We start from the raw sequence: 26,352 nt of genomic DNA, 5'->3' as shown, positions 1-26,352 counted from the left end.
ACGCCAGGAGTATTCGACGCTGTACACCCGCCGTGCGTCCATACGCCCCTAGCACTCATGTATGTTGATGCAAACTGGCGAGCCATTTCCAAAAAGAGCATACATTTTTATTCTCCCCCACACCCTTTTTTTTCTTAAACAGGTTCGGTCACCGGGTTAGAAGTGGCCAGATTGTGCTCTTATTTCATTCCCGCTGCTCTCCTGAATATTCCATTTTTAATTGTTTGCCCCCCCCCCCCCCCCAAAAAAAATCCATCACACAGTTCCAGAGATAGGGGTTATTATTAATTTTTGTGTTCTTTGCCAAGGGGGCATGACTCACGGGATAATGCAAAGCAGCCTAAAGACCCGCCCCCAAGGAGCCCTGTCAGCCACACCCCTTTGGAAAGACCTTTTAAAATTAGCACTAAATAAAAGGCCCCATATCTCTGGAACCGTATGGGGGATTTGAAAAAAAAACAACAAAAGCTGAAATACTCAGGGGAGCAGAAGACATTAGAAGAGTAAAAAACTGTCCACAGGTCCTCTTTAAAGTCACCTACTCAGCAAAAACTAAAATATCATTATAATATGATGAGATATCTCAAAAGCCACTAATAAATTATATGTTTATTATATATTATGGTTTTTGCTTTTCAGCCTATGTAGAGTCACTGTAGTAGTGACGGAGACAAAGTACTAAACCCGGGGAGGGCAAGTAGTGTCTGATTTTGATATTTTTTTCATGGCAAAACACAAAATTTACACAAACAGTTGAAAAGTGGAAAAGTCCTTTCAATAAATAAAAAAAAGATGTCAACCAAAAATATAAAAAAAGTCAATATATGACTATACTAGAATATAATACTACTTATGATTTATACCTTGGAAGTAGCCTGTATTCTGCGAAGTCGATACTGAATGATTGTCAGAGGAAAAATAGATTAATATATTTTAGGGAAGCAGCCCCAATAAACCAATGTACTTTATTTTATTTCACCACAAGTCCAGAGAGCACTTTATACCACCATAACATTTAAATAAAGTGTCGTCACCCCCATCTTCATGTACACACGGCTATTGGCGAGCTGGAAGGTCAAACACTAATCTTTTGATTGAAAACATGGCCACTTCTTAGCGGGTGATTAACGTCCTAATTTGTAGCATTTGTGGTATTGAATGTTGTTATATTTTATTTGGTGCATGTTTCCTATAAAAACGGCACCTCAAGGGGCGCTCCCCCTGTGGACGAGATACAAATCCACAGCACAATGACTCCGGTAGCACAGACACGGCCATGTATGAGCCCTGCGTAATCTGGATGAGCGGAGCAGATGGCTCCAGACCTGGATGAGATCAGAATTCACAATACAATGTAATGAGTTTAGCTGAAGGATGACTTGACAGGCGGCGCGGATCAAGACTGCGCTCTGCACACACCTTCCTCTACCCCAGAGCCAGGAGGCAGCATCTGACCCCACAGCAAGTACTGAGCAAAAAGCACAATCATTGAAAATGTAAAAAAAAAAAAAAAAAAAAAGTTTAAAAGACATTTTTCTTACTTTAAAAAAATTCTAAATTTTTCATTTTAAGGAAGAAACGGCAATAAGTAACTAAAGGACTCTGAGAATAATCCACTGCAGCTCCGGCGCTCCCTACCGGACTACTTACCTTGCTGCAGTGATTATGTCAGCATCTATCAACATAACCGCTGCAGCCAATCACTGGCCTTGGCGATCTTGTGCTGAACACTGCTGAGGCCAGCGATTGCGTAGACTGTGCCATCATTACTGCAGCAAAAAAAAAAATAATAATAATAATTGATGAGTGAATATAGGTAAATTTGGTATTTGTGTCTTTATCTACATTTAGTTTTCTTCAGAGTCCAGACAACCCCTCAAAGACAGTTTGTCACTTGCAATAAAATAAATATATATATATTTTTATTATATTACCTTTTGAGAATGCCACCTTTTTCCTGACGCCGGTAATGTTTTTCTTTTGTTCCTGCTCCTCTCCGTTCTTGAGACATGGCCTCACTCTTCTATTTAAATCTGTTTTTATTAGTCAATGGGGTGTGGTCTTAAAGAAGACTCAAGAGTTGAGGACTACGCGCCCAAATGCCTGAAGGCCAGATTTACATTTAGAGGAGAGGGGGCCCATCTCAAGAATAGAGGGGTGCAGGAACAAAAGACGAACATCACCAGATTCAGGAGAACAGCAGCCGTTACATACAGCAAGTGACAGGAGGATGCATACAGAAAGTGACAGGTCCTTTTTAAGCCACCCCCATCCGTTACATCTAAATTGTAGACTAAAAGCATATATGCATTACACACATTTATTTTTTTGGTAATCTCTAGAAAAATAATATATTAGCGGATCCGACAAACTTCAGTCCAGTCCTCTTGGAGGATGAGGTCAGATCACCCGTGCTGGGAAACTTGAGTGAATCTTAAGACTTTCCCCTCCCCCCGTGCCAATTAAAACTAATAGTTTTTATTTGTCCTCACTTTTGGAAAAAAAATAAATAAAAGATATGGGTCCAATCACTCAGGAAAAGGTGCTGACTGCATAACGAAAGAGCAGTGAGAAGACTTGTCCTCCCCTCTAGTTGCCTCCATGGCCGTTCTATTTTAATATGTCCTCTGCTCTCCCGCACGTTGCTATTCCTGGTCCGCAGGCTCAGCCCATGGATTTAAATTAATACTATTTGGCTGTCCCAGGAGGGCGCAGCAGAAACGCTGAAAATTACACACATTGCTGGAAGCGTCTATAAATGACAATTACCAAAATTTTACATTTCTGCCACATGGTGCCCCCTAAACACACCGCCATATGACAAGTAACGGAATGTGACACTATATGGGTCCATACGTTTATTCCAGTCAGTAATATGGTCGCATACTTGAGCCTTTAGCCATCAACTTCAGTCTCCTTGATGATTTTGTGGCTTTTTCTGCAATCTAGAACTACAAGTGAATCTGTCACCAAAATCCAAAAATCAGACAGCAGAAACGGCCTGTCCTCAAGAGATCATGGGCCCAGCATGGACAGTTTTTGAAGGTTTCACAACATTCCCATAGCTCTGCTACATCTATAGATCATATAACATAACTGGTCCGATACGTTAAGGATACAAATCTGATAATCCTTAAATAAGAGCTTGTATATGAAACGTCGGACATCAGAGTGACGGAAATGTCAGAGAACAATCGGGAGCCTCCTACTAGAACAAGCGAGAAGAAAACGCCTTACTATAGAGGAACCCACGTCTCAACGCAGGAGGAGGACCAGCAATAGCGCAAAGAAATATGCAAAAATTACTAATTAAAAAAAAATAAAAAAAAAAACAAAAAAAAAAAACAGAATTCCTTCAATTATCCCCGATCCATCAAGTTGCCCATTTCCTAGAGCCGTTCTTTATATTCTGGGCAAGTTGGGTGGCAACCAATATGGCTGTGATGACAAGAACACGGGGCCGTCGCTCGGCCTTCCAGCAGTCAGGGTAAATCATTACAAAATTCGGCAAATTTGCATAAAAGAGTTTTGGAGAGCGGGGTTAAGTGTAAACATAGGGTTATATTCTGGGAAAGCTCTGGGCATTTCTAGAAAACATATGACCCACAGGGCTTTATTCACCCGACTGAGGGCAAAAGAGTGTCCACTTGGCACAATTTTTTTATTTATTTATTTTTTTTTTTTTAGATATTATAATGGAAGCCAATAGGCTATGACGGAAGGCACAGACCTGAGAAGCGGCCATCTGTAAATTTAAAGGGGTATTCCCATCTCCAAGATCCTATCCCAATAGGTGTAATATTATTAATAATATCAGCAAATATCTCTAATTAGAAATGCAGTATAGTTCTTATGATTTGCTATGTCACTTACCCCATGTGAAGGGCATTGAACTAGCTTAGATATCCATGGTTACAACTGATCGTTACTAACAACTATGATACCTAAGCTACTAAAATGAACTGCACAATGGGTAAGTGACATCGCTAATCAGAAGAACTATACATTTCTAATTGGAGGGATTTGCTAATATTATTACAACTGCTACTTTGTGAAAGGATATTAAAAATGGAAATATTTCATTTTTGGAGGAGGGTGGTGCAGAGGGGTGGGATCCTCTCCCAAGATTTTCTTCTAAACCACTTCGGAAACTTTTTTATTTCCATGAAAAAAATCCACGATTCTGCTCATGCGAAAAAAGTTTCTTGAACTTTTTTTTTTTTTTTTTTTGGTCCTAAAGAAGTTTTGAAAAAAGTAGGTCATCTTTTTGAAGAAGTGGAATCCGCAATCAAACCAGGCGCTGTCCAATCTAAAAAAGGAATGGATCCAGAAGCCAATTCCACTTGAATTTTTTTTTTCTATTTCGAATGCCTCAAAATGTGAACATAGTCCAACAAAGCAGCGACGCAAGGATTCAAACTCCTGCAGCGAGAGGCTGTAAACGTTACGTTGATGCGGTACTAAGGACAGTTAAAAAAAAATAAATAAAATGCTACAACGCAAATAATAATAATAAGAATTAGTTTTTTTTCTCCCCTCCCACAAACCAGAGAATTCATCGGACCTTATAGAGCGAGCCTGGAATGCTCACTTAGGCCGAATTCCTCTATTCCCCAAATGAAAGTTTCAAATCGAGCTCCAGAGAACACGATACCAGGTTGAAAGTAGAAGTTAAAATGGGGGAGGACGATGCAACAAAGAATGCAGTATCCCCGGCGTCACCGCCACCTGACGTCCTGACACTTGTTAACACCTTTAAGTTAACGTCCTGAAGCGGAGGGGATATAGATAGCAACCAGAGGTCACATTTAGAAATAAGTAGCAGCGCGTTCAGTGCAGACACTGCCGCCTGGATTCTGCATTTCGGATACACGGATGAAGCAGAGCCGAACTGTTTTATGCAATAAACCCACTGTATGATCGCAACACCTCGCCAAATTACAAATTCAACTCCGCCATACCGGTGCCAATCATGTTATACGTTTGCCTGTAAACATTTCAATATGCGATGACAAACTCAGCTCATATCTTAGTCACCAAGAATAGTGTTCTAGATGCACATGCTAATAGTAGGATTCCCATTGGCATTAATAATACAGATGTAGCAGAGCCGACTTTGCTGTCAAACTCATATGAAAAATTTGATAAATTTTTGCTTTTGCCATTTATGGTAGCAAAGAAAATGCAAGCAAACCTACAGCATAAAAGAGAATTAGGGCATTTGCAGACATTTCTGCATCTCTTGGCAGGAAACTAGGTGCGTTTTTTGATGTTTTTTTTTTTTTTTGGTGCAGATTTTTTCATTAGTTTGAGTGAAATAAGCAGCAAAAAACGCTGAAAGAATTGAGTGACAGGCTGCAGACTGAAAGCTGAAAGAAAAAAATAAAAATAAGCAACGTGTGCATGAGGCTTCAGGATTCTCATTCACTTTGCTGGTTGGGACAAAGCTGCACAGAAAAGAAAAATGCAATGTGTGCACAGACCCTTAGACATTATGACTGACTCAGCTCTGCTACATCTGTAAAAGGTTTTTCCTGTATATACAAGTAGATATGAGTCATTCGAGGCCAAGCTCATCTTTTTAGGTTTGTCTCTACGGTCCCCTGGTCCGCCGTGGGCCAGTCGCCCCATCCAGCTGACGCGTTTCAAAGTAGAGGTCAGCCTCACCTCACCCACTGAATGACATTTTAGAAAGGAGAAAATAGCAAGTCATTCTTTGGAGCGGACTCCTCCCCCGCTGTATCTGTACAGACCTTTAATAGCATTTGTCCTGACGGTTAGTGGACTGAGCAGATAGATAATACTCCGCACTACTCCAGTGCATTGCCCAGACAGCACCACACACCACAAAAGGGCTTAAGAGCTTATCAAAATTCTGTTTCCCCTCCATGCAAGGGAGATGGATGAGTAATAAAACGCTACCTCTAATGCAGCTTTATAATACATGAGCAATGGCATTACTGCGACGCCCCGTGCATACACTCCGGCTCTGGAGCCAAATGCTCTCAATTAGTTTACAGGCTGTCAACTTCCATTACCTAGTAGCAGCATCCTCCCCCCTGTTAATGCACCTTCCTTCAAAAAAATGCCCCCCCAATCCCAGAAATCAGAATATTAATCTAGCAAAGAAAATAAATAATAGACCCAAACAAACAAAAATAAATCATCAAAACAAAACTCCATCAATGATACAATGTAACAAAGCAAATTTTTTTTATTATTTACGTCAACAAAATTGCAAAAATATGACACAAAATTGACATCAAAAGTAGAGATAAAATGCAGGATGATCTACATACAACAGACACAATGGTGACGTCAGGAAAAAAAAAAATAATAACAGAAATTAGATTTGTTTCTATGATCCCTGCCCAGTGCACCTTTGCCGCCAGGGTGGGGCATCAAGAAGCGGACCACGCAATATGTCAGCAGCTTATAAAAATTGCATTGAGACAGAAGGTAGGAGAGAAAAAAAATTGCAAGAGGTAAATCAATGCTTCCCTGGAGATCAGAGGAGGCAGGAGGGGGCTGCCAGGCATTGCAGGAATGAACTAAACACCATTTTTATTTTTATTATTCCTCTACCTGTATCAGTAGCTGCCATTTGATGCGGCAATTTCCTGTAGATAATCAATCAATAGATCCTGGGCTCATCCAGGGCAGCAGATTAAAATTTTCCATAGAATCCACAATCCCTTTGCCAACCCAGGTAAACATTTACAGGTCTCGACGCTGGGTGGCACATGCCCACGTACCAAACACATGTCGTCAGCAATGACAAGAAGTGCCCCCCCTCCTCATCTCCAACATCAGCATCCCCCAAACTTACCTTGCCCTGCATCTTAACAAGCATCCCTATTCCATCATCCCCACTATGGGGGCTTGTGAGGGGTTAAATACAGGCTGCTTATGGCAGGTCGGCGATATAATAATAGGACAGCCATAGGGGATGACATGCAGCAGCTCAGTGCAAATCCCATCCCTTTACAATCCTTGTAAAACAGGAAGTCCCATCATCACAAAACCCATAATACTACAAAGTGTCATCAGCAGCAAGGAAGAAGGTGGTGGGGGGGAAGCGAGGGGGGAGATTGCGAAAACAACAAGTATTTCCTCCCCTTCTTCCTTCATCTGGATTTTCCTGGACTAGGAAATATCTTTAATTTTAACCCACTTCAGCCCAGGGGAGAGTCTACTCCTCCTAAATAATGTGCCCATCAATGATGGGCTGAGAGTCCTAAATAACTGTATAGAGGAGAAAGGAGGGGACCAGGGAGGGGGGAGAAGAATAAGGGGCAGCCGGAGTGTGAAATGTAAATGTTTCCCATATATAGGCTGCAGCCGGAGTAAGGAATAAAAAGGGGGCCCCTCTCTACTAACAGACACCACCCCTTGGTAGACGGGCAGGTACCTCTCTATGGAAGGAGGAGAGCGATGACCAAAAGAAGGAAGAAAAAAAAAAAAAAAAAACTTTCTGCAGGCCATTCCCCAGCTTTCACCGCACCCAAAGTCGTCATCAGCAGCAGCACCCACTCACCCCCCAGACTGGAAACCACCCAACCAAAATAACCTACAAGCACCTAGATAGCGGCACCCATCCAATATAGGGACCGAGCCCTGATACAGATCAGTCATTAAAAAGAAAAAAAGAGGAATGGAAACCAGCAAGAGGGGAGTGACGGCCAGTAGGAAAATTACCTTCAAAGTGGGTGGAAATATGATCAAATACAACTGCTCTATTAACCCCTTGTGTGATGGACCTGCAGAGATCTGCAGTGCCAGCCCTGATGGGTTAGTGGCAGCGTCTATACAGCACAAAGGGGTTAAGCCAATGGGTGAAGGGGGCGTCGCTAAAGGAGTAAAGGGGGGGGGGGGCAAATACCCCCCCTTATTTAGGCCACCATTTAAGGTCAGAGTGGAAAGCGGTGCAGATCTGTGGGGACACAGGGCGACGGTACTGTACTTCTCAAAGTCGCTCCCAGCTACCTGTCAATTAACAAAAAAATGACACTGCAGTAAGTTAAACTACTGCAGAACATCTTTAAAAACACCCAAAACCATCTCCGTTACCTCCTTAAAGGGACACAACATCAAAAATTTAATTATAACCTAAGCAGCTAGATGGTCATTAACAATTTCACTATGGCAGGTAGTTTAGAAAATTTAAAAATATAAAAATTATAATATATATATTTTTTATAAGTACATGTGTGTAATTATATATATATATATATATATATATATATATATATATTATATATATATATATACACACACATACACGCTTTTAGAAGCACTCTACTTCATGTTTAGCAGCGTACAGAGGTTCTGCAGCAGCTGAGGTGGTCCTAGTGCAGCAGAATGGATTATTAGCCTCGGATAATGAGGGTGGGCTTCACCTGGCATGTGCATACAGTATATATATATATCTCTACCTGGCCCCAGCACCCAGCACTGCAGGGCTCAGCATGAGGCAGTGGATGTGCTGGATACACACAATCAATACACTTGTACTGCAGCAACAGTGCCTTCCCCAGAATAGGGAGCAGAATGGGAAGAATAAGCCTGCCCCCCCTTATCTCCCAGGTAACAGAACTCCGGAGCCCCCCGATCCCCCCACAATGCAGGAAAGTTCCATGAAGCTGCTCCAATGTAACAATGATGGGCAGCAGCGCAGGCCAGGACCGGCCGCGGCGGCCACCTCTGCCTACAATAACGTGGCCGCTGATCCGCTACTTCTGCCCTACCTGGAGAATGAGGAGGAGGGGGGGGATGGAGGAAGTTTGGGTTGGGGGTCCGGGGGCGCACACGGGGGGCACAGTGCGGGCTCGGCGCTCTGCATACAGTGCTGGGATCAGATGCGTCTAACGGTCCAGGGAGGAGGCGGCAGCAGGTAACATAACGGTGCGCACAGCCCCGGCCCCCGGCGCCGCTCTCCCGCACGCCAGGCACGGCCGGCTCCCCGGCTCCTGTCCGCAGCCCGCCCCGACCTCTGCCCGGACACTCACCGTTATTCCGCCTGGGGTTCGCCTGTTTTCTGCGCTTACACCTGGGGCCATCCGCCATGATCCTCTCGTTCTTGTGTCTAAATGCTCGAGTCACCTCCCTCCCCCGCCCCTCCTAACACCACCACCACCACCTCCTCCTCCTCCCTGCTCTGCTCTCCTCTCCCCCTGGCGAGGTCCGCACCTGGTTTACGACACTTCTCGTTTACGACATCACCTCAGCCCCCCTAGTGGTCTTCCAGGGGTGGGGGGCTCAGGTGGGGAGGAGACGCAGGCAGCGCCCCCTGTGCACCCAGGAGAGGTGTCTGCAGGCTGCACCTCCACAGGATCTGTCACTGCTGCAAGAGGAAGCTGACAGTGCTGACACTTCCATCATGTAGCCTCAGCCCTGGTGGTACTACAACTCCCAGCATGCCATGTCTGTTTATTCAGCCCCTATAAATACTACAAGTCCTATCATGTTATATCTGGAGTGTGCTGAGACTTGTAGTTCCAGGCTATGATATAAAAACTCAGTGATGACAACTGTATACCCACCCCCTTTAAGTACTACAAATCCCAGTATGTTATTTCTGGAGTCTGCTGGGACTTGTAGTTCCAGTATATGTTGTAATGCAGCTGTTCACTCATCCCCTTTAAGTACTACAACTCTCAGCATTTCCTGTGCTGGGGATGTTGGCACCTGACAGTAAGGCCTGTCATAGGTTGCTATAATAATCAGCTATATTTGCTGCTTATTTATCTAGTACTAGCCCCATCATGTCATGACAGTAGTGTAATGCTGGGACTTGTAGTTCCAAGACAGCCACATGTTATAACACGATCATGACATCAGCGGCTGACAGGTACTACAAGTCCCAGCATCTGGTGTGGGTGAGTCCAATGCAATCAATACATCATTGTTTACTATCAAAACCAGCCCCTGTGGTACTACAAGTTCAAGCATGTCCTGCTCGTGCCGGTTGTGTTGGGACTTGTAGTTGACAGTCACAGATTACTGTAAATAATAGGCAACACTATTGACAGAATGTTTCCCAGCTTCAGTGGTACTACAAGTCCCAGCAAGCCATGTGAGAGATGGCACCTGAATTCAAGGATGGCTGCAGGTTCCAATAATATATAAAAGCAAGATGTCACAGCAACCCCAGCTCCTGAGTACTACAAGTCCCAGCATTTAATGTCTGGGTTTAGTGCATTTGCAGATAACATTATTTTTGCCACGTATAACAGGAAACGGACTTTTTTTTTTTTAGAGACCTATCTGGGAGGTTAGATTGGCACAACCAGATCTGTGCAATCTGCAGTCCTCAATGCTTATGATGGGTTGGGTGCGACTTTTTGGAGCAACCACAGATTGATGCAACACCAAGGTGCCTTAGGGAGCCATCTCTGTTCTCCACCCAAAAAATTGCATTAGGTGCCAGGTTAGGAACACTGAGAAACAGTGGGTGGTGCAGGAGGATGGCAGCTATAGGGGCATCAGTGGTGCTGTGCCCATGACACTGAGGTGCCCCCTATAGCAATAAGTGAGGTGTAGAGGGGCAGGTCTGGACACATGCCCATGCATGGCATCAGTAGGAGAGGGGCAGCAGTGAAGGGCATTCTGCAGAGAGATTTCTGGGCATGACATCTGCAGGTAAGCCATGTGCAGGGCATGGGGCAACTCTGTTTCTGGAGAACATCACATGGCACCATCAAATATGCTGTACTGAATGTTGAGGAGGGGCCTGGGCTGGGAGGAGCAGCCATCCCCCTCCTCCTCTCCTCCCTCCCCAGGCAGCTGAGTGACACAATGTGACAGGAGCTGCTGCTGCTGCTGCTGCGAAACGCATCGTGTCTATTCAGCATCCTGTGCCAGGGCTGCAGCCCACCTGCCAGACACGTAACCAGGTGGGGAGGGGCTCCCTGCTGCAGCCTCCCCCTCCCCTGACACTTCATCATACAGGGGAAGTGAAGAGAGAAACTGCAACACATGGAAAATACAAGAAATGCAGAGGAAACAAACGCCCCAAAGCTCAGTGCAGAAGCTCCGCTGGCATTATTAGTGGCATTTATGTTGGTTCCTTCTCACATATGATATATATATATAAATGTCACCGAGCTGCAGCTGCCCCCGTTCTTCATCATCTCAGCGAATGGCAATCGTGTTCTGTGGTGAGGATCATTGCGATGTGTCCCTTTAAATTAAACACTTGATCTATATTTACAAACAAATATACAAAAAAATAAACATCGCACAATGGAAAAACAAAGTATGAAAGATTCTTCCTGTATTCTGAGATGTATAACATTGCCCCTGAAGGGGTCCATAAGCTCGGACCCTCACTGTCGATGGAACCATTCAATTTAGATGCAGCGATTATATGCAGCGAAAGACATCATTGGTGCATCCTGTGCAGCCGCACAGGGGCCCAAGAGTTAAGGGGGCCACAACTACCTCCGTTTGTTCTTCCAATTGGTGGGGTGAGGAATTAAGTTCAAGAGCCCCTTCCTTTACTGTATTTTGGCACAACTCAGTGACATGTATGAGCTTTGTAAGCATGTAGAATTGGATTTTTAAGAGCCAGCCTTTGTGAATTTCAAATTCACTTTTTTTTTGCATTTGGATAAGATTACAGTGACACAATTAGAGTCCTATGAACACCATGGCAAATGTTTTACCTGGGCTTCACCACACAAGCATAATGCTCAGATACATGTGCCCCAGTGGCATTACTTAAGTCTATAAAAACATTTGTTTGCCAACAGTAAAATAATAATAATACAGATATAATATCTAAATCTCACAGAAAGTGCAGCAATAGGATCATTTTCTACGTAATATTTCTAAATAATACAGTCATACGATTACCAAATTAATACTATTACTATATTATTACTGAACAAAGTCCTCCATACCAAGAGCAGTAATACTACATACAAGGGATGAATACCGCCACACCATGACCACATATTACCAGCATATACAGTGATGACAATAATAACATTAAAGGGATTATCCAGGACTTTTTTTTCCCTATGGGGCTAAGAATTTATCAGCAGGGAGTTGCTAACTTCCTTCTTGTGTTGCCCTGTGACGACCTCGCCCAGTTCAGAGCGGTCACAGACCACACATGCCGGAGATTCTCCTCCTTCCTGTGATGTCACATCGACAGAGCAGGTCCTTCTCTTATGTTCTGCTCTGTCAATGGGGCGCTAAAGCCGACATCATGCTGATTGATATCGGCTCCTCTGTCGACAGGATGTCATGTTGATTGACAGCTGGCTCCCCACTGCATTAGGCTGAGCCAGCTGTCAGTCAACATGACGTTGGCAGTGACGCCTCGTCAACAGAGCAGAGCGGAAAAGAAGGAACTGCTCTGTTGACGTGATGTCTCAGGAAGCAGGAGCGGTGAGTGACCACTCTGAATCGGGAGAGATCATTGCTGGGCAGCACAGGCAAGTAGTTTGCTTAACCCCATAGGAAACAAAAAAATCCTGGATAACCTGAAAAAACACTCTAAAAAAGGTCGCTATTATCGCCATACAGTGACCACCTAATGTTAGATTGCAGTTTTACACAGGAGCTCTGTCGTTAGTGTACAGGTAAATCCAGTGACTCGCCCATGATGTCTCCTATTGAAGGCACTCATTTTCCCATTTCTTCTTTATCTGACACAGAATGATATGACTTTTTACAGCCACAACTAATTTCTGCAGAATATAACACACAGACATCTATGCCTGATCGCTTCTAGCACACCCTCACTACTTTTTCCACTACTTCTATATATAAGCTTCATCGTGCATCTGCAGTACCCTACACAGTAAGCCTACAAGACTACCACCCTATTGGTTCCCCACAGTAATAGTATCTGCAAAAATAAAAGACATTGAAGTAGGGATGTCCCTCTGTGTCCCCTCACAGTAGAAATGTCCCCCATATAGTACTAATGCTTATGTACCCTTTTGTGACCACCATACTGTGGCACCATTTAGTAATAATGTCCCTCTTTGTGCCCTCCTCCCCTGTTGTACCCATACAGTAGTAATGTCCACCTTTTTAGCCTCCATACAGTTGTAAGGTTTGAGGTTCCCGACAGTGGGAACATGCACCTTTGTGGCTCGAATAACGTACTAATGTCCCCCGTTGTGACCCTATACAACACTAATATCCCCCATTGTAGCCCCCATCTAGTAATAATGTCCCCCATTGTAACCCCGTCCAGTAATAATGTCCCCCATTGTGACCCCATCCAGTAATACTGTCCCCCATTGTGACCCCATCCAGTAATAATGTCCCACATTGTGACCCCATCCAGTAAAATGTCTCCCATTGTGACCCCATCCAGTAAAATGTCTCCCATTGTGACCCCATCCAGTAATAATGTCTCCCATTGTGACCCCATCCAGTAATAATGTCCCCCATCCAGTAATAATGTCTCCCATTGTGACTCCATCCATTAATAATGTTCCCCATTGTGACCCCTATCCAATAATAATGTCCCCTCATTGTGACCCTGTCAAGTAATAATGTCCCCCATTGTGACCCCATCCAGTAATAATGGCTCCCATTGTGACCCCATCCAGTAATAATGTCCCCCATTGTGGCCCCCATCCAGTAATAATGTCCCCCATTGTGACCCCTTCCAGCAATAATGTCCCCCATTGTGGCCCCCATCCAGTAATAATGTCCCCCATTGTGACCCCCATCCAATAATAATGTCCACCCATTGTGACCCTGTCAAGTAATAATGTCCCCCATTGTGACCCCATCCAGCAATAATGTACCCCATTGTGACCCCATCCAGTAATAATGTCTCCCATTGTGACCCCATCCAGTAATAATGTCTCCCATTGTGACTCCATCCAGTAATAATGTCCCCCATTGTGGCCCCTATCCAGTAAAAATGTCCCCCATTGTGGCCCCATCCAGTAATATTATCCTCCATTGTGGCCCCCATTCAGTAATAATGTCCCCCATTGTGACCCCATCCAGTAATAATGTCCCCCATTGTGACCCCATCCAGTAATAATGTCTCCCATTGTGACCCCATCCAGTAATAATGTCCCCCATTGTGAACCCATCCAGTAATAATGTCCCCCATTGTGACACCATCCAGTAATAATGTCCCCCATTGTGAACCCATCCAGTAATAATGTCCCCCATTGTGACACCATCCAGTAATAATGTCCCCCATTGTAGCCCCATCCAGTAATAATGTCCCCCATTGTGGCCCCATCCAGTAATAATGTCCCCCATTGTGACCCCATCCAGTAATAATGTCCCCCATTGTGACCCCATCCAGTAATAATGTCCCCTATTGGGGCCCCCATCCAGTAATAATGTCCCCCATGGTGCCCATATAGTAATAATGTCCCCCATGGAGCCGCCTATCCACTAATAATGCCTCCTTTTTGCACCTCCATAATGCCCCCATGGTGGTCACCTTCACATAGACATAAAAAAACAGCAACTCTGCTTATCACCTGTCTTCGCTCCCACGACAAGCTTCTCTGTCTTCTTCCATCAGCCAGCGCAGGTGACACAATGCAGTGATGTCAATGCGCCACCTGCGACAGGACCCCAACGTCAGCTTCTGTTGCGAGCTAATAGGTCTGCACCGTGAATAGGTAATGGGAGGCAGGGAGCCAATTGCTCTTTAATCATCTTGCAGCGCGGCCACCCCTCGTTGCCCAATTGTGCATGTTTCTTGAGAAGTGCCTTTAGTTCCATGAAAGTGCGGTACATTCTGGTATCCCACAAATGTAAGAGCTTCACATTAAACGGTTGTCAGAAAGTTTATTAAATGAATAGTACCTGCAGGAAATATTATAAAATAGAAAACCAACCATTACTCACCAGACATAATCAGCGCGGATGCTCCAGTGGTCTCCTGTGGCCTTTCCTTACTTCTGCTGTGATGGCGTGCCGTACATACACATGATGGCTGCACATAAATATACAGAATATTGTGATTGCTAGAACGTTAACATCGAATGACTGGGACTCCTTAGCTTCTGGATGGGACAGGTGATTAATGGTTGGTTTATACACACGTGGTCAAAATTGTTGGTACCCCTCGTTTAATGAAAGAAAAACCCACAATGGTCACAGAAATAACTTGAATCTGACAAAAGTAATAATAAATTAAAAATCTATGAAAATGAACAAATGAAGGTCAGACATTGCTTTTCTGCTTCCACAGAATATAAAAAAAAATTAAACTCATGAAATAGGCCTGGACAGAAATGATGGTACCCTTAACTTAATATTTTGTTGAACAACTTTTTGAGGCAATCACTGCAATCAAACGATTCCTGTAACTGTCACTGGGACTTCTGCACCTCTCGACAGGTACTTTGGCCCACTCCTCATGAATAAACTGCTCCAGTTGTCTCGTGTTTGAAGGTTGCCTTTTTCAGACGGCATGTTTCAGCTCTTTCCAAAGATGCTCAATAGGATTTAGGTCAGGGCTCATAGAAGGCCACTTCAGAATAGTCCAATGTTTTCCTCTTAGCCATTCTTGGGTGTTTTTAGCTGTGTGTTTTGGGTCATTATCCTGTTGCAAGACCCACATGACCTGCGACGGAGACCAAGCTTTCTGAAACTGGGCAGCACATTTCTCTCTAGAATCCCTTGATAGTCTTGAGATTTCATTGTACCCTGAACAGATTCAAGACACCCTGTGCCAGATGCAGCAAAGCAGCCTCAGAACTTAACAGAGCCTCCACCATTTTTCACAGTAGGGACAGCGTTTTTTTCTTGATATGCTTTATTTTTCCGTCTGTGAGCATAGAGCTGATGTGCCTTGCCAAAAACTTCCATTTTTGTCTCATCTGTCCATAGGACATTCTCCCAGAAGCTTTGTGGCTTGTCAACATGTAGTTTGGCAAATTCCAGTCTGGCTTTTTTATGATTTTTTTTCAACAATGGTGTTGGTCGTCTCTGACACTGATGTTCCTTGAGCTTGAAGTTCACCTTTAATCTCTTTAGAAGTTATCCTGGGCTCTTCTGTTACCATTCGTATTATCCGTCTCTTTGATTTGTCATCAATTTTCCTCCTGTGGCCACGTCCAGGGAGGTTGACTACAGTCCCATGGATCATAAATTTCTGAATAATTTGTGCAACTGTAGTCACAGGAACATCAAGCTGCTTGGAGATGCTCTTATAACATTTACCTTTAACATGTTTGTCTATCATTTTCTTTCTAATCTCCTGAGACAACTCTTTCCTTTGCTTCCTCTGGTCCATGTGGAGTGTGGTACACACCATGTCACCAAACAGCACAGTGAGTATCTGTAGCCCTATATACAGGCCCACCGACTGATTACCAGATTGTAGACACCTGTGATGCTAATTAGTGGACACAACTTGATTTAACATATCCCTTTTTTCACATTATTTTCAGGGGTACCATCATTTCTGCCCAGGCTTATTTCATGAGTTAAATTTTTAAACAAATTCTGTGGAAGCAGGGTTGAAAAGCAATGTCTGACTTTCATTTGTTTATTCTCATAGATTTTTAATTTATTATTACTTTTGTCAGATTCAAGTTATTTCTGTTACCATTGTGGGTTTTTCTTTCAGTAAACGAAGGGACCAACAATTTTGACCACGTGTGTTATATTTTCTGTAGATATGTTTATTCTGATGTGGAATTGAGCTGCACCAGATAATTATTATTATTTATTTATATAGCACCATTGATTCCATGGTGCTGTACATGAGGAGGGGTTACACACCAAATACAGATATCACTTACAATAAACAAACTAACAATGATTGGCTGGTACAAAGGGAAGAGGACCCTGCCCGCGAGGGCTCACATTCTACAAGGGATGGGTGAGGGTACAGTAGGTGAGGGTAGAGCAGGCCGTGCTGTGGTATGGTGCAGCTATGGTTACTGCAGGTTGTAGGCTTGTCGGAAGAGGTGGGTCTTCAGGTTCCTTTTGAAGGTTTCCACGGTAGGATAGAGTCTGATATGCTGGGGTAGAGAGTTCCAGAGTAGGGGGGATGCACGGGAAAAATCTTGTATACAATTGTAGGAAGAAGAAATAAGAGGGGAGTAGAGAAGGAGATCTTGTGAGGATCGGAGGTTGCGTGCAGGTATGTACTGGGAGACTAGGTCACAGATGTATGGGGGAGACAGGTTGTGGATGGCTTTGTATGCCAGGGTTAGGGTCTTGAACTTGAGTCTCTGGGCAATGGGGAGCCAGTGAAGAGATTGACAGAGGGGAGAGGCCGGGGAATAGCGGGGGGACAGGTGGATTAGTCAGGCAGCAGAGTTTAGGATAGTTTGAAGGGGTGCGATACTGTTAGAAGGGAGGCCACAGAGCAGGAGGTTGCAGTAGTCAAGACGGGAGATGATGAGGGCATGTGTGGCACCCCAGGGGTCTGGTTTCCACAGTAATAGCAATATTACGTCTGAGAGCAGGTGGGAGGTCTCTTGGTCAGGAATCCTATGCATGCCACACCTCCTGCCCAGTCCTGGGAGGGGAAGAACTTCCCCTATATAAAACTGGGGCTGAGGCAGGGTTAGAGAGTTGAGAAAGAGCAGAGAACACAGACAGAGACACAGTCTGGTCTGTAGTGGAGCAGCTATAGGAAAGAAAGATCAGGAGCTCTGTGGGAGCGGTGTTAAAAGAGATCAGGGGCTGGAAGCTGTAGAGCTCGCCCTGATTGAAGAGTTCTTACCGGACCCGGAGTCCGAGGCTGTGGGGACTAATCCTTACCCAGCAGCAGAAACCGCCCGGCAGGGGATTTCAGGTCCTCTGGCCAAGAAACCCGAAGGCACGGTCACACGCAAGGGACCAGCACCGCGACGTGGAGCGGAAGCTACCAAAAGGCCCCGAGTCACCGGCCATACGGGTGAGCACCACACGGTACACTCAGGGACGTGGGCTACTTTTACCCGCCTCTAGCAAGCTAGCCAGAAGAGTACGATTAGTTGGGGAGGCCTACAACTCCGCCTGGCCAGGGGAGATTCCATCAGCTCACGGACTGACCAGGCCCCGATCGCTAGCCAGTACTCCGGGAGGGTCTATCTTGTCACCAGTAAAGACCCTGAACTACACCGCACCATTTCTGAGTGGTTCCTGCTACCCCCTTCAAACACGTCGGCTGCCCTGAGGCCATACCCCTCCCGTTGGGGGTTCTACCAGCTACGCTGCACAACCTTACCACCGGCCTCAGCGGTCTGCCCTGGAGCTGCATTCAACGGGTGGCGTAGTCGTCCAACATCTACTGCTAATACTCAGCCACGCAGTTTGACTCCCTGGGCACGGACCGGGTCACCGCCACGAGACTACTACCCCCAACAGGCCCAGCTCCGGGTAGTCCCCGCGTGCGCAACGCTACACCAAGTAGGCCCAGGGGCGCGTCAACTTTGGCGTAGTCGGCAGGATTTCGTGCCCGCAACCACCGGGTACTGCGTGCCTGAAAAAGACTGTTCAAACTTACCAGTGGTGAAGATTCCCGCCATCCGTGGAGGTTTCCCGCCATCCGGCGCCATCTTCTACCTTCTTCCCGCCATCCGCGAAGTTTTCCCGCCATCCGGCGCCATCTTCTGCCTTCTTCCCGCCTTCCGTGGAGTTTTCCCGCCGTTGGACGCCATCTTGAAGACGCCGCGCGGGAAGAAGAGGGGCGTGGACTCCGAAAAGCCCGCGAGAACTGAAGCCCCGCCTCACGTCCGGACGTTGCGTAAGGTCCTGGAAGGAGCCCAGCAGACGCCGACGTCACAGGAGCGCGACGGAAGGTCCTCGACCCTGACGATCCACTGCGGAGCCGCGGCCTACGGAAGAGGATCATCGCAAGGTAGGCCACGGTCCACTAGGGGGGGAGAAAGATGTCGGATACGGAGGAGAGCTTCACTGCCTGAACCTCCGCCAGCGCCACCGCTGCTGCAGTCATGCCTTTCACCATGCCCTATATCCCGGGAGCAGCCTGGCTACCCCAGTACTCAGGGGAGTCACATACCCTGAATGACTTTAAAGAAAAGCTGGATAGCCTCTTCCAGGTGTACCCCCTCACAGAAGAGCAAAAAGTGAGCATCCTGGTGGCCCAACTAACCGGGGCAGCCCAAAGGGAGGTAAAGTCCTGGCCACCTGGGAGGAGGACTGTCGCAGGGATATTAACCCGGCTGAAGGACACCTTTGATACCCGCACCTCAGCCGAGATTAAGCTTAGATTCTACGGGTGCAAACAGCAAGCACATGAGAGTATAAGAGACTATGCTTTAAACCTACAAGAGGCCCTGAGAGCCATTAAGCAGACCGACCCTGACGGCGTGGGAAACGAGGACAGGCTGTTGACCGAACAATTTATAGAGGGACTATATTGCAATGCCCACCGAACCCAGTTGCGGGCAATGGCCTTACAGGATCCTCATCTGGACTTTGCACAGTTCAAGGACAGAGCCATCCGGGTGCTCCGAGAACCGGCACCGGGTGGCGTGGTGACCCACAGGCGCCCTACTACCGCTTACCACCAGGAGGCGGCGCCCTTGTCGGCAGGGCCTGTGGGAGCTGATGCGCAGGCTTTGAACAATGACCCGGCTCCAGACCTGCACCATCAGGTCCAAGAGCTAGCTAAAAGCGTTGCTGCGCTAACCCGAACTGTGCAGTCTTTACAGGTTTCTGCTCCAGGGAAGATCCAGCTGGCATCCGGACCGGAGGACATCCCGTGGCGTCGACCAAGGAGGACCCCACCGGCCAGAGGAAGACCCAGCGACCGATACAACGAGGACGGACAACCCATCTGCCGCCGCTGCAATCAACCCGGACATATGGCAAGGCACTGTCCTTTAAACTGGCACAACCTGGGGTAGAGGGCCAACCCCCAGGAATAAGGTCACCAGGCCCATCGAACTGGCGTGACAAATATGTGGGAGGACGTCCAGTCTTGCCTGTGGTACTGGATGGCATTCCTATGAGTGCCCTACTTGACACCGGGTCACAGGTCACCACCATCCCGTACGTGCCTTTCAAGCAGTACTGGAATGACTCGGATATAACCCGCTACCCAGACGACGACTTGAGTATCATCGCCAGCAATGGTCAACCCGTGCCACAGATCGGATTCAAAGAGATGACCATTAAAATCGGTAGAGTCGAACTGGCAGCACAGGGACTGATCATTGCAGACATTGACAAGCGCGAGAGTCACCCAAAGATAACTCTAGGAACTAATGTGATTGAAAATTGTCTTGCAGAGGTGATTTTCATTTTACAGCAGGTTGCCAAGAACGCCAGCTCCGGCCAGCAGCGAGTGCTCCAAAAAGAGATCCGGGCACTGATGCGACGGCAACAGGTGGAACTCTCCGGTGGTGAGATTGGAAGCGTGAGAATGTGTGACCCTTTCCCTATTGCCATGCCCCCAAAAAGTGAAATGATGATTTGGTGCCGGGCAGCTATTGGTCTAAGAGGTAGAGACTACCAAGCAATGGTAGAACCCGTCTACTCAGACAGTAGGCCCACCATTTTGTCAGCACGGGGGGTGGTTGATGTACGCCATGGGAGGGTGCCCGTTCGCATAATAAATATCGGGAAGAGGGAAGTGTACCTGCCCCGGTATGCTACGCTAGCCAAATTGTATACCATCAATCAGAATTCTGTACAGGCCGTGGAACCCTTGCCTCCATCTCAACCAGAGGAAGGTAACGGCTCTAAGAAAACAATAGAGGACTGGTGTCAGCAACTACATCTGGGTACTGACTCCACTCCCTCACACCAGAAACAAGGAGTCTATCGGGTGGTTCAAGAGTACGAGAGAGTGTTTAGTAAACACCCGTTAGACTTCGGGCGAGTAAAGGGGGTAGAACACCACATCCCCACGGGAGACCATCCTCCCATAAAGGAGAGATACCGACCCGTACCCCCTGCACACTACCAACACGCCAAGGGGATGCTTAGAGACATGAAGGAGGCTGGGGTAATCAGGGATAGCTGTAGCCCCTGGGCAGCTCCACTAGTCTTGGTTAAAAAGAAAGACAACACCATGAGAATGTGTGTAGATTACCGGAAAATCAACCGTATCACACACAAAGATGCGTACCCCTTACCAAGGATAGAGGAGTCTTTGGCTGCTTTAAAATCTGCTAACTTCTTCTCCACTTTGGATCTCACTAGCGGGTACTGGCAGGTTCCTGTAGCAGAGGCGGACCGGGAGAAGACCGCATTCACCACCCCGATGGGACTTAGCGAGTTTACCTGCATGCCGTTCGGACTCTGCAACGCACCAGGAACCTTCCAACGGTTGATGGAATGCTGTCTGGGACACCAAAACTTCGAGACGGTCCTGTTATACCTGGACGATGTCATCGTCTACTCCAAGACCTACGAGGACCACCTGAAACACCTGGCAGAAGTGTTCGAAGCCCTGGCAAACTACGGCCTAAAGGTGAAACCCTCCAAGTGTCACCTCCTGAAACCAAAGGTGCAGTACCTGGGACACGTGGTGAGTGCTGACGGAGTGGCTCCCGACCCTGATAAGATCACCGCAATTAAGGAATGGCCAAGCCCCTCCAGCGTAAAGGAAGTGCGGCAGTTCCTCGGGTTGGTAGGCTACTACCGAAGGTTCATTCCCGGTTTCACCAAAAAGGCAGCTCCTATGCAGGACCTCCTGATAGGCCAGTCCAGGAAGGCCAAGAACCAGAAGCCGCCCTTCAGATGGGAGAAGTTGGAAGAAGAGTCCTTCCGCCAGCTGAAGATGGCCCTCACGGGGGATGAAATCCTGGCGTACCCTGATTACAGCCAGCCCTTTATCCTCTACACCGACGCAAGTAACATCGGGCTAGGAGCCGTACTGTCCCAGATCCAGCAGGGGAAAGAACGGGTAATTGCTTACGCCAGCCGAAAACTGCGACCCACCGAAAGAAACCCTGAGAATTACAGCTCATTCAAGCTAGAATTCCTGGCAGTGGTGTGGGTAGTCACCGAACGCTTTAAGCACTACCTCGCCTCTTCCCGGTTTACCGTGTACACGGATAACAACCCGTTGACACATCTGGACACAGCAAGACTCGGTGCCCTGGAGCAGAGGTGGATGGCCCGCCTGTCCAACTTTGAGTTCACAATCAAATACCGGGCAGGACGCTCCAATACCAACGCGGATGCCTTGTCCAGAATGCCAAACCTACCGGACGTGGGGGAAGATCCAGAGGGACTGGAAGAAGTTGAACTTCCCGCGTTCCACCGGCATGGGACTACCCAGTATTCCCACCGTGTAAGGGGTAAGCAATCCGCTACGTTCAACCCTTTACCTCATTACAACTGGGCGGAAACGCAAGACAGTGACCCCGCCGTCCGACTGGTGAAGGAGATGTTGACTCAGCCAGATGCCCGCCTTGACCCAGACGCTCCGGAGGAGACTAAGCAACTGTGGAAGGAGAAAAGTAGGCTGTTCCTCTACAGGGAGAAGTTGTGCCGGAGAATGGTTAACTCTCGAACACATGAGTTGACCTGGCAGGTAGTGGTCCCCAGACGAGACGCGGCTATGATTCTGGAGGCGTACCACAACGGAGCAGGACATTTCGGGTGGAAGAAGCTGGAGTTCTTATTGCGTGAGCGGTTCTACTGGGTAGGCATGAGAGGAGCCATCGAGAGGTGGTGCAGAGACTGTGGACCGTGCCACCTAAGAAGGAAGGACCGTGCCAGCCAGAAGACTCCCTTGCAGCCCATCATCACCCGACAGCCACTGGAACTGGTAGCCCTGGACCATGTGAAACTGGCTCCAAGCAGATCTGGGTATGTCTACGCCCTCACAATCGTAGATCATTACTCCCGGTTCCTGGTGGTGGTCCCGGTCAAGGACTTAACGGCTCAAACAGCAGCTAGAGCCTTCCAGCAGCACTTCTGCCGTCCACACGGATACCCGGAGCAGGTGCTGACGGACCAGGGACCTGCCTTTGAAGCGGAAGTCTTCCAGGAGTTCTGTACTCTGTATGGCTTCCGGAAGATAAGAACAACACCCTATCATCCGCAAACCAATGGGCTCTGCGAGAAAATGAACCAGGTGGTGATAGATCTTCTGAAAACATTGCCCCTGGAAGAACGCAATCTGTGGCCTGAGAAACTGCCTGATCTGGTGGACCTATACAACCACATCCCGGTAGGTTCTACCAACTGTACCCCGGCTTACCTAATGAGAGCAAGACCTGGTAAGCTTCCTGTTGATCTGGAGATGGGAGTCCTGACACCCGAGGACACTTCACCAGAAGCAGACTGGGACACAGAAAGGCAGCAGCAGTACCGGAAAGTACAGGAGAGCGTGGAGCGAAGTCTCTGTCAAGCTAGAGAAAGACAGGAGAAGACTTACAACCAGTGTGCTCCCGCTGTTCCCCTGGTACCTGGAGAGCAGGTCTTGAAGAGGAAGAGACGCCTCCACAAGTTGGACGACCAGTGGGAGAAGGACCCGTACACCGTACTACCCTCAAGCCATGAGAACCCGAAAGTCTGCATAATCAGTAAGGACGGAGGAGAAACCACAGCCATTGTCTCCCGAGATCATCTGAAGAAGTGTCCCGAACAGCTACGGAACCCTGAAGAGGAACAAGAAGACCCTCGACCCGTAGAGGAAAGGGAAGATATGGTTAGTACTGTGCTCGGAGACTTCCCTCGGTCTTGGACTCAAGTCAATGGTGCTGTTGTGGTACCCGTCCTCACGTTCCTCCAACCAGCATCCCAAGTGCCTACGGAGACACAGGTAGAGCTGGAAGAACAGCCGGTCCAGGAGGCAGAAGACCCCACACAAGCAGACCAGGAGAATCAACCCTCTGCTTATAGTGAGCCTGCCATACCTCTAGTGAGCCAAAGAGTCCGTAGACGGCTACCCAGTTTACCCTTGACAGCTCCTATACCCTGTAGCTCAGGACCAGTCAGTCAGCTTCGTAGGTCCACTAGGGTTACTAGAGGCCAGCTGCCCATACGTTGGAGGATCTAAGTGTTTAGACTGTATTATTTGTATTCACTTGTTTTCTGTTACTTGTAAATAATTATGTGTTTCTAGTTATTTCATAGGAGTCTTTGGTGGATTTACCGGGAATCCTTTGTGCATATGGTTGGAGCGTAACCCAGGAACGGACTAAAGACTGTTAAGGACTCGGGGCAGGACAGACCCCTACCTGGTTACGTCTCCCTGTTTTTGGTGAAATGGACACCCTTGTTTTCTTTAAAGACTGCACCCGGTTGCGGACACGCCGTGACCATCCTAATGTTTTTCTTTATTGCGTTGTTTCTGTTTGTAATTTGTTATGTTACAAAAATATGTTTAGTCCCGGAGTACTAAAATTCACTAGGGGGGAATGTGGCACCCCAGGGGTCTGGTTTCCACAGCAATAGCAATATTACGTCTGAGAGCAGGTGGGAGGTCTCTTGGTCAGGAATCCTATGCATGCCACACCTCCTGCCCAGTCCTGGGAGGGGAAGAACTTCCCCTATATAAAACTGGGGCTGAGGCAGGGTTAGAGAGTTGAGAAAGAGCAGAGAACACAGACAGAGACACAGTCTGGTCTGTAGTGGAGCAGCTATAGGAAAGAAAGATCAGGAGCTCTGGGGAAGTCATGCTAAAAGGAATCAGGGGCTGGCAGCTGTAGAGCTCGCCCTGATTGAAGAGTTCTTACCGGACCCGGAGTCCGAGGCTGTGGGGACTAATCCTTACCCAGCAGCAGAAACCGCCCGGCAGGGGATTTCAGGTCCTCTGGCCAAGAAACCCGAAGGCACGGTCACACGCAAGGGACCAGCACCGCGACGTGGAGCGGAAGCTACCAAAAGGCCCCGAGTCACCGGCCATACGGGTGAGCACCACACGGTACACTCAGGGACGTGGGCTACTTTTACCCGCCTCTAGCAAGGTAGCCAGAAGAGTACGATTAGTTGGGGAGGCCTACAACTCCGCCTGGCCAGGGGAGATTCCATCAGCTCACGGACTGACCAGGCCCCGATCGCTAGCCAGTACTCCGGGAGGGTCTATCTTGTCACCAGTAAAGACCCTGAACTACACCGCACCGTCTCTGAGTGGTTCCTGCTACCCCCTTCAAACACGTCGGCTGCCCTGAGGCCATACCCCTCCCGTTGGGGGTTCTACCAGCTACGCTGCACAACCTTACCACCGGCCTCAGCGGTCTGCCCTGCAGCGGCAGCTCCATAGCTGCATTCAACGGGTGGCGTAGTCGTCCAACATCTACTGCTAATACTCAGCCACGCAGTTTGACTCCCTGGGCACGGACCGGGTCACCGCCACGAGACTACTACCCCCAACAGGCCCGGCTCCGGGTAGTCCCCGCGTGCGCAACGCTACACCAAGTAGGCCCAGGGGCGCGTCACATGCAATAGTGTTTTTGCAGATACATGGTTGAGGAATGTGCGGATCCGGGAGATATTTCTGAGTTGGAGTCGGCAGGAAGTAGAAAGGGCTTGGATATGTGGTTTGAAAGAGAGGTCAGAGTCCAGGGTTACCCCAAAGCAGCGAGCTTGTCAGACTGGGGAGAGTGGGCAGCCATTAACTTTGATGCATACGTCAGATGGGGGGGTTGAGTGAGACGGTAGAAAGATGATGAATTCTGTTTTATCCATGTTAAGTTTTAGAAATCTAGCAGAGAAGAAGGATGAAATAGTGGACAGACATTGTGGGATTTTGGTTAGTAGGGAGGAGATATCGGGTCCAGAGAGGTAGATCTGTGTGTCATCAGCATAGAGGTGATAATGAAAGCCATGAGACTCTATGAGCTGTCCCAGGCCTAAGGTGCAGATGGAGAAGAGCAGCGGTCCTAGAACTGAACCTTGGGGAACACCGAGAGATAGGGGGCGAGATGAGGAGGTGGTGTGTGAGTGGGAGACACTGAATGTCCTGTCTGTTAGGTATGAAGAGATCCAGGATAGGACCAAGTCTGTGATGCCGAGAGATGAGAGAGTCAGTAGTAAGAATGAATGGTCCACTGTGTCGAAGGCAGATGACAGGTCCAGTAGTAGTGTCGCTTGGATTTGGCGGTTAGTAGGTCGTTGGTGACTTTGTCCCTTTAATATGACAAGCCTGAAGTCAGAAAACCGTGAGCCTTGGGGCTTTTTCATTCATAAAGTCAGTTCATGTGATCTTATGACATGTTTGTCCTTAACCTTGAAAAAACAATTTAAATGGGTTGTCTATGATTAGAAAAATGTGTTTATTTTTTTTATTTCCAGAATCAGAGCCACTTTTAGAGCAGGGGCATCCTGCATCCGAGAGAATTGGGCCAATTATGCTAATTACACTGTGATCCAACTTTGATCAGAGCGTGATCTGACTCTCTTGGTTGAGGGGAAGATGGAGAAAAAAAATTCTCCATCTTCTCCATTGTGTCAGTGCACGGAAATTGAATTGCACTCAGATGT

General features: G+C 47.4%; 1 protein-coding gene across 3 annotated transcripts in view; it reads right to left on the bottom strand.

Moving 5' to 3' along the window:
* ZEB1 (zinc finger E-box binding homeobox 1) overlaps positions 1 to 9,164 on the bottom strand; it is a 139,892-nt gene extending 130,728 nt beyond the window's left edge. Inside the window, exon 1 of one of the 3 annotated variants that reach the window (XM_073677612.1) lies at positions 9,009 to 9,164. In XM_073677612.1, coding sequence (XP_073533713.1) covers positions 9,009 to 9,066 — 58 coding nt within the window. In that variant the 5' untranslated portion in view covers positions 9,067 to 9,164. Of the gene's footprint in view, positions 1 to 6,585; positions 6,720 to 7,580; positions 7,675 to 9,008 lie in introns of those variants that run through there. The other 2 variants (XM_073677613.1, XM_073677614.1) reach the window with 2 other exon arrangements.
* Positions 9,165 to 26,352: the final 17,188 nt, after the last annotated feature.

Source organism: Phyllobates terribilis, unplaced genomic scaffold (genome assembly GCF_046119375.1).
Source record: "Phyllobates terribilis strain yellow unplaced genomic scaffold, ASM4611937v1 Scaffold_4__5_contigs__length_816908805, whole genome shotgun sequence".
In the NCBI taxonomy this organism is placed as follows: domain Eukaryota; kingdom Metazoa; phylum Chordata; class Amphibia; order Anura; family Dendrobatidae; genus Phyllobates; species Phyllobates terribilis.
The sequence above is the reverse complement of the archived record's forward strand: the minus strand, read 5'-3'. Positions and strand labels throughout refer to the sequence as shown.